This window comes from Mangifera indica, chromosome 9 (assembly GCF_011075055.1).
Source record: "Mangifera indica cultivar Alphonso chromosome 9, CATAS_Mindica_2.1, whole genome shotgun sequence".
NCBI lineage: Eukaryota > Viridiplantae > Streptophyta > Magnoliopsida > Sapindales > Anacardiaceae > Mangifera > Mangifera indica.
Genome location: NC_058145.1, coordinates 4,880,179 through 4,892,104, shown reverse-complemented (window position 1 = coordinate 4,892,104; position 11,926 = coordinate 4,880,179). Strand labels below are relative to the sequence as shown.

Here is an 11,926-nt window from a genome sequence, read left to right as displayed (position 1 = left end):
TTCTAACTCTGATTGTGACTTCTATATGAAATAAATCTGAGATGTAATGATCAAATCTATAATTGTTACATCATATAAATTAAAATTTTATAAACATGATAAAAATTTGAACTCAAAATTTTATTTAAAAAATTTTAATATTCTACTAATTTTATTAATATTTAAGATTTAGATAAAAATATCAAACCAAGCAAAATGAGACTCTAAGTACTTAATGAACCGAAATTCTACATTAAAGTTTCTAAATTTTGAGCATCCTCTTGAATTAAATTTTAAACAAAAATCAAATGACTAATTACATGGATAGCGGAATTACCTATCATACAATCCACCTACAACTTTCTTACCATATCAAATTTGGGTATTTTTACGATGAACTAGGCTGTGACAAAGCCTTTCTCACGCACACCAACCCCCAAAGCCGAACTGGCGTCAACTCCACGCCATCCCCACTGAACAAATTCTCAACTCAATCTTTCCATTCCATCCGCCGCGCGTAACTCTATCCAAACCCCTTCCCCTACTTAAATTCTCAATCAATCTTTCATTGTCTCTTTGAACTTTGAACAACTTCGCTTTCACCAACGCGTTTTGATAAACAGTAGCATGATGAGCCTCACTTCGCTAAAGCTATACTGCTCCTCCTGTCCCGGTACGGGCCCCAAGTGGGGCGCCCAACCCAAGCCCCTTCTCCACCCCCACCGCGTTCCCAACGTCCTCCTGCCATTTCAGCCACGGGCGGCCTCGTCGTCGTTGACGTTGACGGCCAACGAGTCACCCAGTCGAATCGAGTCGCTCGGCCAAGTCTCGGGCGTGTTGGGGTGCCAGTGGGGTGATGAAGGCAAAGGCAAACTTGTTGATATTTTAGCCCAACATTTCGACATCGTTGCTCGCTGCCAAGTAAGTTTTTTGGCTAGACAAACACTCGAGAAGTGCTTTTTCTAAAATACGGTATTTTGGACGCTTCAAAACGTGCTATTTCAGAAAGCTTATTGCACATATACTGTTGATAAAAATATGAACTTTTTATTGCGTTGCTTCTTCAGTTCTCACGTGTACTGGGATTAGTTTTTTTTTTTTTTTTTGAGTTAATTTCAAACAAGAAATTGTTGCTTTTATTGTTGTTTTAATGAATTAACTACCCTCTTAATATGATTGGGAATCATTTGAACATATACTTGATTGCATGCAACCTGCGTGAGTTGACTGACGCGACTTTTGGTATTTTGGGTGTTTTCAGCTGTTGGGTTGTTAGCGAAATTTGAAAACTTCATCGATCAATTTCCAATATAATTCAATTGTCGATTGCATGTCTTTTAATATTTCACTGGGTTGCTGAACAATGTTTTTAATCTTACTAGGAAGATTTTGTTTATTCTGGCTGAGAGGTAAATATTTCTTATCACAGGGTGGAGCGAATGCTGGCCACACTATCTACAATTCAGAGGGAAAGAAGTTTGCTCTTCACCTTGTTCCTTCGGGTATTCTTAATGAGGACACTAAATGTGTTATTGGAAATGGAGTTGTCGTGCATCTTCCGGGTCTGTTCAAGGAAATTGATGGCCTGGAGGCTAATGGGGTCTCTTGCAAGGGAAGGATATTGGTATCTGATCGTGCTCATCTACTATTTGATTTTCATCAAGAAGTAGATGGACTTAGGGAAGCTGAGCTTGATGAATCATTTATTGGCACAACCAGGAGAGGAATAGGACCGGCTTACTCTAGCAAGGTGATTCGCAATGGTATTCGAGTAGGTGACCTGAGGCATATGGACACTTTCCCTCAGAAGCTTGATCTGTTATTATCAGATGCAGCTTCAAGATTCCCTGGTCTTAATTATACCCTGGACATGCTCAGGGATGAAGTTGAAAAATACAAGAGATTTGCAGAGAGGTTGGAGCCTTTCATTACTGATACTGTGCATTTCATGAATGAATCGATTGCAGAGAAGCGAAATATTCTGGTTGAAGGTGGTCAAGCAACTATGTTAGATATTGACTTTGGAACTTATCCTTTTGTAACTTCCTCCAGTCCATCAGCTGGTGGGATTTGCACAGGTCTTGGCATAGCTCCAAGAGCTGTTGGTGATCTAATTGGAGTTGTAAGTTGATGCTTCATTGATATATGCTTTTGGTTTCTTTTTTGTTTGAAATAGAGAAATGTTTCTTCTTTTTATGGGAATAAACTCTGCCCCACAATCTATAGATCAACACTCAGGTTGCAATTGTTGTTTAGCCTATATTTCTGCTTTTGCATAATACTGTCATCCTTCCTAAATTGCCAATTTTGTGAAACCGAGATAGTGCTTGCACTTCATTATATTATTGTTTTGAATTTCTTTAAGATTAAGGCTGTTTGTATTAACTATTTATTCGGTTGAGTGCATGATGCTTTATCTCAAATATGCAAGCTCTATTGCTTTGGGAATATTGTTTGGTGTTATATTTTCCTCAGGAGACATAAAACTTACTAATATTTTTTAAAATTAAATATTCATGTAGTGTAAATGAAAAGCATTTTTTATGTGGCTTTTTCAGGTTTCTTAATTCTCAGGGGTGTTTCTTCTATGTAGGTTAAAGCGTACACTACAAGGGTTGGATCTGGTCCTTTTCCTACAGAAATCTTGGGTCAAGGAGGTGACCTCCTTAGGTTTGCTGGACAGGAGTTTGGCACAACTACTGGGCGTCCTCGACGTTGTGGTTGGCTTGATGTAGTTGCATTGAAGTATAGTTGTCAAATTAATGGATTTTCTGCTCTAAATCTTACCAAACTGGATGTTTTGTCGGAGCTTCCTGAAATTCAGCTAGGAGTGGCCTATAAACAAGCTGATGGTACACCAGTTAAATCCTTCCCTGCTGATCTTCTCTTGCTTGAGCAATTGAAGGCAAGTTTGCATATTCCCAATTTCAAATTGGATTCTCTTGCTTGACATGTCTGAATTTTGATAAACAAAATATCTTGATGGTTCACGAGAATGCATTGGCCTTCGTGGTTGAAATTGATTGAAAGCCCTCAAATAACTGATGGAACGTAATAAAAAAAAGTCATTTGCTGTTTGTCAGTTTCTTATGAACTGCCCAAACAACAAAAAGACAATTCTAGCAAGTATTTGTTCAGGATAAAAATATTTCCTATGATTTCTGACAATCTTGTTGCAAATGCAGAGTCAATGACTCTTGAAGTTATAGGACTTGCTTTTAGAAACCGTGTTGTTGTTGTTCTGTCCCTGTTGACATTGAAGAATCCAAGACCTTGGAAAAACTCATCATAATTTGTTTTCTTTTTCTTCCAATGCTTACAGGTGGAATATGAAGTTCTACCTGGATGGAAGTCTGATATTTCAAGTATCAGAAATTACTCAGACCTCCCAAAGGCTGCATGTCAGTACGTGGAGAGGATAGAGGAACTTGTTGGGGTACCTATTCATTACATTGGTGTTGGACCTGGACGAGATGCACTGATATACAAGTAACGAGACAATTCACTCACATTTTTCCAGTAGATTTTCATCTTCGATGAGTTTACTTGAAACTTTTAGTTTTGGAAGAAATTATTCCCCTTTGTGATAGATATTTTTGGGGTACTTGCAAATTTAGATGCATTTGATGTAACAACTTTATGCCCAATGTTGCAATGCATAATAATTATTGTTGAACCATTGGAAGAAAATTTGTTTAGGGTGATTGCTTAGGGGCAAATTTTTAATTTATGTTTTCCATTTTAAGCTTACTATTCATTCCAGTTCAGTAGTTATGGATTCGCAAATGTAGTAATAGAGCACAAGGAGGTCATTGCTGTGGCAGATATGATTAAAGGTAGGTGAAAGTGTAGTGTCATTTTTTGAGCAGTTGTATTTATACATTTTCCTAATCAAACATCTGTCAACATATTCATAAAACTCAACTTCCTTGAGCTTTATTGAAATAAACCAATTCCCAAAAAATATATTCCCTGACTTTAATATCGGTTCATCTTCTTCTTGACAACAAAAAGGCTGAATTTTTTCAGTTAAATTATATTCCATAACTTACATTCACATATTTACCCACACAAACAAATGTTTTACTGTCACCTATTCAAATTGATTTTTCTCTGATATGAACCATTGCATTATAATCAAAATAAAGTGTATATATATGTATAAATAAAAGGAATATGACTAATGAACTATTATAAAATTGGTGAAAACAGAAAAATGAATTAGTCTTTGTTGATCATTATGTAAATCCTTCAATCAAATCCTAGCGTTGTCCTCCTTGTTACATCACATCTCCACCCAGAACCCTCTCCTGAATCTTTCTCTCATGCTTTGTCCATTTCACTACCATCACCACCACCACTATATGTCCCTAGTCTACTCAACTTGCACTCCATGTCTTCAATCCCAAACAAAACCAATGATTCATTCAATCTCGACTTTCTCCTTTTCATATCACTACATCCTTTTGCAATTACAAAGTGAGGAAACCAAGATCACAAAATTGGGAACACGGTTTTGATGATCTGGGGACTGAAGTAGTTGTATTTGACTATAGTTATACTAAGATTGGACATGAATTTGCTGGAAAGGGAGGAAGCCATCTTGTCACCACCCACCTTTTCGCCCTACATCAGACCCTTGCTCTTTCCCTTAAACAATTCGATTCCCTTACGTCTCTTTAATTGAATATTGATCTAGGAAAGACCTTTCTTACTCTTTTTTTCATATTCAACTCATCAAATCTGGTAAAAAGCATGAACTCCGATTTAACGGAGTGAATAGTCACCAACAGATGGCTTTTAAACAGTGGAGCTTTTGTGATGCCAAAACGGTGAGTTTTAGTGTATGCATAAAACAAGGCTAAACCCTGCAGAGAAGATATTTTCTGCACTACAACATCAAAAAATATATTACATTATATTATAATAATAGAAAAATGGGAAAAAAAAAAAAAGAAGAAATGTTTTTATACCTTAAACTTTTAACAAGCGAAATGATCACAAAAATATATCCAGTCTTTTTCTTTTTTGGTCAATTTTGTAATGCTTCTACTTTGTCAGGATGTTTATTGAATTTTGTATGCATTGCATTTCTTAAATCATTGAATCTTTTTGACATTGCATACTCGAAAATGTCAAGTATGCATTATATAAAGATTTAATAGTTTTAGAAATGCAATGCACATGAAACTCAAGGAACATCGTAGTAAAGTAAAAACATTACAAAACTGATAGAAAGAAATTAAAGATCAAAAGGATTGAATATATTTTTGTGATATTTTTGCTAGTGAAAAGTTTAAAATAGTGAAACAACTTTATTGTTTCACTATTTTTCTGTTATTTATTATAATATACTTTTCAATATTGTGGTGTTAGGAATGATCACAATCGTATTCTGATAATCTAAGAAGTTCAAAAATAATCATAACTTTGTTTAACATTGAAATGAAAATATATTTATAATCTTCACAATTTTGGTTTCTTATTTAATATGATAATTTCTATTTTCTATAATTGTTTCCATTCGGTTAAGCGGCATATTCTTGTGTTAGAAGAAAATCCTTGAATTGCTAAAAGAATCCATGGTTGTGAGATTTTGAAAGAAATGAAAAATTTGTGAGAAAGTTCTTGGGAAAGGTTTAAGGTTTGACCAAAATTTTGCCCTTTTTTCCGTTTCAACATCAAAAGAAAAGAAACAATAGAGTTAAAAGGCGTAAAGTTAAAAGACAACAAGTAATATTAAAGAATCAGAGGGGGCAAGAAAAAATACTTCAACAACAAGAGTTAAAAATCAAAGAACTTGATAACAATAAAACAAAATTCTAAATTTGTTGAAAAACTTGACATTAGATGTAACACTTTCATCTCAACCTAATTACTAGGGCTGTTTAAAACCAGTTAACAAAAATTGGTTTGTTAATTTTTTGAACCGAACCGAATTTTCAATTTGAAAAAAATCATAAACCGAAATCGAATCAATTTAAAAATTAACCAATTTTGAATTGAACTGAAAATAACAATTCACTGAGCCGAATTTTTGGTTAACTATTTTTTCAACTGAATTTTAAAAAATTATCATATTTTATTATTTTTTCCCAACCTTTTAAAAATATTTTCAATATTTTATTAATTTTTTATTAAACTTTTTAAAAACTAATTCAGTTAATTGATTTTAAAAATTACATAAACCAGTAATCGAATTGAAAAATCAATTTTTCTATATTTTTGAATCAGTGTTTGAACTGATTTTTTTAAATAATCTATTTTTCTGTTAAAAAATTGGTTTGATTTGGTTATCGGATAATTTTGAGCATCCCTACTAATTACTCTCCATCTAATTAAGATTTTGATGGAACTTGAATTTCTATTTATTAAGAACTTACACTTACATGAGCAGTTTTGATTGTTTAGCTATAAATTTATGAACTTCCTATAGTCTAGTTATAAACATATTTTTTTTGAAAATATATGAATTGTATAGATATCTTAGATTGAATATATGGGATATTTTTTTGGTCTTTTAGTTTTTTTGGATAAATAAACGAATATATTGACAAATAAAAAAGCTCACAAAGGAGCTTGGAAACAACCTAAGCTTGCCCCATCCGAAGAGGTTGGTTTGATTTTTAGTTATGCACATATGAAAGTGTAAGTTTTGTGTCAAATGACATATGTTTATCCCGTTGTTTAGCAATGACATATATATTTCTCCATGTACATATGAATATGTTTCTATGAGTAGTTAATGACATATATATTATAATATTATTTAAGTAATTTTGATTGAAGGATGTGGCTTAAAGGTGTTAAAGAGAAGCTAGTCATTATAGAGTTTGTTAGGGTCTGTAATGTAATTTGAAGCTAAAGGGCAATTTAGTCTTTTCACTAAAATGTAACCTTAAGTATATTAGGTTGAGCGCATGACTTGAAACTGTGTAGTCGGCTCCCTTTTGCTCTACTCTGCTCTTTTGCGATTAGGGTTCTGTTCTTGCTCTTGTGTTTAGTTGAGCCAAGGAGAAATCTCCTGGTTTTCTCTGATTGTGCAAGTGTCTTGAGTCTTGTAAAAGGCTTGATAGGAGGTTTTGTTTCACGGTGTGTTAGTGTTGTGTGAGAGGTAAATCGGAGGGTATTGTGTAAGCTATAATCGCTTATGTTCTATAGTGGATTCGACTAAAAGACTTGTCTCTGCCTTAGATGTAGGGTTTCAAATCGAAACCTGAACCAAGTATTTCTTGTGTTCTTATTTTTCACTTGTTGATTTCTTGTGCTGTATTATCTTATTTGACTATTTGCTAATCTTTTTAATCTTGTATAAACATTCTTAACAATCCTAATTCAAATTAACAAGTGGTATCAAAGCTAGTTAGGGTTTTGTGTTTTGAATGTTTTGATTAATCGATTTCTGGTGGTTTCTTTTTAAATTCTTTGCCTTATATATTCTCTGGTATTACTAATCTTGCTTCTTGCCAAAAGATTACAAAGAAAATTGTCAACAAAGAATAATGGGTCCAACCAGAATCGATGTCGAGAAGTTTGATGGCAAGGGCGATTTCAACATGTGGAAAAAGAAGATGTATACGGTATTGGTTCATCAGAAATGTGCAAAAGCATTGGGAAAACCATCGATTTCCTGGAAGGTATGACTGATGCTGAAATAGCTGAGGTAATGGAAACAACTTACAGTTTATTAATTTTGCATCTGTCTGATAATGTGTTGCGAAAAATTGATGATGCTGATACTGCTGCAAAAATATGGTTAAAATTAGAATCCCTATATATGACTAAATCACTGATAAATAAAATATATTTGAAAGAACAGTTGTTTGGATTTAAAATGGACCCCACTAAGTCTTTAGATGATAATCTTGATGATTTTCATAGAATTGTTATTGATGAAAGAATATCAGATGAAAGAATATCAGATGAAAATCAAGCAATAATAGTGTTGATGAAAGAATATCAGATGAAAATCAAGCAATAATAATTTTGAATGCTTTACCTGAATCTTTTAAGGATGTTAAAGCTGCTATAAAATATGGGAGAGACTCTTTGTCATTGGATGAAGTTTTAGGGGCCCTAAGGTCTAAAAATTTAGAAATAAAATTTGAGAAGAAATCCATTGGGGAGGGTTTTCAGATTAGGGGTAGACAAGAAAAAAGGAATAATACAACTAATAAGAAGTTATCTAGATCAAAATCTAGATTAAAGAAAACTTGCTGGTCATGTCACAAAGAGGGACACTTTAAAAGAAATTGTTTAGAGAAAAAGAAGGGTTTTTCTAATAAATCTGAAAACCTAGAACTAGCAAATTTTCTTGAGGGGTATGAAAGTGCAGAAGTGTTAGTTCTTTCTGAAGTAGGGTTAGATGAAGAGTGGGTAATAGACTTTGGTTGTACTTTTCATATAACTCCTAGGAAAGAATGACTTACTGATGTAAAATACATAAATGGAGGGAAAGTTTTGATGGGTAATGATGATTCCTGTGATGTGATTGCTATTGGTAATGTCAAGTTTAAAATGTTTGATGGTTCTATAAAAACTCTTGAAAATGTTAGGTTAGTGCCTAAGTTAAGGAGAAATTTGATTTCTCTTGGTTCACTTGATTTAAATGGCTTTTCCTATAAATCTGAAAAAGGTGTTTTAAAAATCATGAAAGGTGCCTTAGTTGTAATGAAAGGAAAACTATCAAATGGGTTATATATATTAGAAGGTAGTGTGGTGTCTGATAACATGCATTCTGCTCATGATAACTTGGATGAAACAATTTTATGGCATAAAAGACTTAGGCATATTAGTATGGCAGGCTTAAATGAATTGTGTAAACAAAAGCTTATTGATCAAAACAAGTTTTCTGATTTAAATTTTTGTGAAAACTGTGTGCTTGGCAAATCTCATAAATTAAAGTTTTCTACTGCCACATATAGATCCAATGGTATATTTGAGTATGTGCATTCTAATTTGTGGGGTTCCCCTCATGTTCCTAATTCATTATCTCATTCACACTATTTTATGACACTCATTGATGATTACTCTAGGAGAGTATGGGTTTATTTCCTAAAACACAAAGATGAGGCTTTTGAGTGCTTTAAAGACTAGAAAAATCTAGTTGAAAATCAATCTAATAAGAAAATTAAAGTGCTTAGGACTGACAATGGCCTTGAATATTGCAACAAACATTTCTCTGATTTTTGTAAGAAACATGGTATACTTAGGCATAGAACTTGTAGTGAAACACCACAACAAAATGGTCTGGCTGAAAGAATGAATAAGACCATCCTAAATAAGGTTGATGTATTTTAGTTGATTCTGGTTTAGGCAAGAAGTTTTGGGCTGAAGCTGCAGCAACTGCCTGCTATTTGATAAATAGGTCACCATCATCTGCTGTAGGCTTCAAAACCCCAATTAAAATGTGGTCAAACAGACCACCTTCTTTACATCACTTGAAACCTTTTGGTTGCCTTGCCTATGTGCATGCTAATCAAGGTAAACTGAACCCAAGAGCTTTAAAGGCTGTTTTTCTAGGTTATCCCATAGGTATTAAGGGCTATAAACTATGACTGTTAGAAGAGCATAAGTGTGTTGTTAGCAAGAATGTTACTTTTAATAAATTGAAATTCTACAAAGATCTTTTCTCTTCAGAAGGAAAATCTGGACAGGTCCAATTTGAGGTGGAGACACCTGTGTCAGATCACTAAAGTAGTATTGAGTCTGCAACTCAGTCTTTAGAGTTTGGTAATGGACTTGATTTGGGTTTGGATACAATTCGTACTTCAAAGTATGAAATCACAGACTTGAATCAGCAACCCTCACCATAGAGTCAAGTTGAGTGTCCTTAAAGCCCAGAAAAACAAAGTCTATCCAACTATCAACTAGCTATAGATAGACCAAGGAGAGAAATAAGACAACCTTCAAGATATGTTCAAGCTGATCTCATCTCTTATGCTTTCCAAATAGGAGACTTGATTGAGATGAGTGAACCCTTGAACTATACACAAGCCTGTGAAAGTAAATGTAGCTCAAATTGGTTAAGAGTAATGGAAACTGAAATAGAATCTCTGAAAAGGAATAACACCTGGTCACTTGTTGATAGACCATTAAAGGAAAAGATAATTGGATGCAAGTGGGTATTTAAGAGAAAACCAAGTATTCCAGGAGTAAAACAGCCAAGATTTAAAGCAAGGGTGGTGGCAAAAGGCTTCTCACAAAGAGAAGGGATAAATTACCATGAAGTTTTTTCCCCTGTAGTGAAGCATACCTCAATAAGACTCATACTATTAACTATTGTGTTATTTGATATGGAATTAGAATAGATGGATGTCACAACAACATTCTTGCATGAAAATATGGAAGAACAGATTCTAATAGAGCAACCTGAAGGCTTTGTAGAACCTGGAGCTGAAAACAAAGTTTGTTTGCTTCATAAATCTCTGTATGGGCTAAAGCAGTTTCCTAGACAATGGTACAAGAGGTTTGATGAGTTTGTTCTGTCTATTGGTTTTTTGAGATGCAATTATAATCATTGTGTGTATTATTTAAAATCTGATGTTGGATATTATGTTTACTTGCTTTTGTATGTTGATGATATGCTCTTAGCTTCCAAAGACATGTCTACTTTGATAAATTTAAAACAAATGCTGAAAACTGAATTTGTTATGAAAGATTTAGGGTCAGCAAAAAGAATATTAGGTATGGATGTTGAAAGAGATAGAAGAAAAAGATCTTTGTTTTTGTCACAAGTAGGATATATTAAAAAGGTATTAAACATATATAATATGTCTGAATCTAAATCTATTAATGTTCCTATGGGTGCTCATTTCAAATTAAAATCTACTATCAATCTGTCTGCTATTAAATCTGAATTTATGAATAAAATACCTTATTCAAATGCAGTAGGTAGTTTGATGTATGCAATGATTGGTTCAAGACCTGATATTGCTTATGCTATTAGTTTAGTAAGTAGATTTATGAGCAATCCTTGTAAAGAACATTGGTATGCGGTAAAATGGCTAATGAAATATCTCAAAGGTACTGCAGACCTTGGGTTATTATTCACATCTGATTCTACTAACAGTTTGCTTGTTAAGGGATTTTGTGATTCAAACTTTGCAGCTGATCAGGATAAAAGAAGATCTCTAACTGGTTATATCTTTACCTATGGTGGAAATATTGTGAGCTGGAAATGCAACTTACAATCTATTGTGACATTATCCACCACTGAAGCAGAATATATTACCTTGACAGAAGCTGTGAAGGAGGTTATGTGGCTGAAGGGAATTACATCTGAACTAGGCTTGAGTTCAGATATTCCTATGGTTTACTGTGATTCACAGAGTGCTATTAATCTTTCTAGAAACAATGCATATCATGAAAGAACTAAACATATTGATGTAAGGCTTCACTTCATCAGAGATATGTTGACCAACAAGCAAGTATTGATTGAGAAGATCATGACTAGTGTGAATCCAACAGATATACTGACTAAAGCTATCCTAGTGAGCAAGTTCAAGGAAGCTTTAAACTTCCTGAAAATCTATCAAAAATGATGACAAAAAATTGCAGAGAAGGTCTCCTAGTGGAATACACTTCTTCTCCAGTTTAAGCTAAGATGGAGCTATGAAGGATGTGGCTTAAAGGTGTTAAGGAGAAGCTAGTCATTATAGAGTTTGTTAGGGTTTGTAATGTAATTTGAAGCTAAAGGGCAATTTAGTCTTTTCACTGAAATGTAACCCTAAGTATATTAGGTTGAACGCATGACTTGAAACTGTGTAGTCGGCTCCTTTTTGCTCTGCTTTGCTCTTTTGGGATTAGGGTTCTGTTCTTGCTCTTGTGTTTAGTTGAGCCAAGGAGAAATCTTTTGGTTTTTTCCGATTGTGCAAGTGTCTTGAGTCTTGTAAAAGGCTTGATAGGAGGCATTGTTTCATGGTGTGTTAGTGTCATGTGAGAGGTA

The 11,926-nt window shown here is 33.8% G+C and overlaps 1 protein-coding gene across 1 annotated transcript; it reads left to right on the top strand.

The window, feature by feature from the left end:
* Window positions 1–400: 400 nt before the first annotated feature.
* LOC123226382 (adenylosuccinate synthetase 2, chloroplastic-like) lies at window positions 401–3,729 on the top strand. Its single transcript, XM_044650893.1, has 4 exons — window positions 401–900; window positions 1,409–2,101; window positions 2,573–2,884; window positions 3,302–3,729. Exons 1-4 carry the CDS (start codon window positions 607–609, stop codon window positions 3,470–3,472), a joined length of 1,470 nt encoding a protein of 489 aa, XP_044506828.1. The 5' UTR covers window positions 401–606; the 3' UTR covers window positions 3,473–3,729.
* The last annotated feature ends 8,197 nt before the right edge of the window (window positions 3,730–11,926 follow it).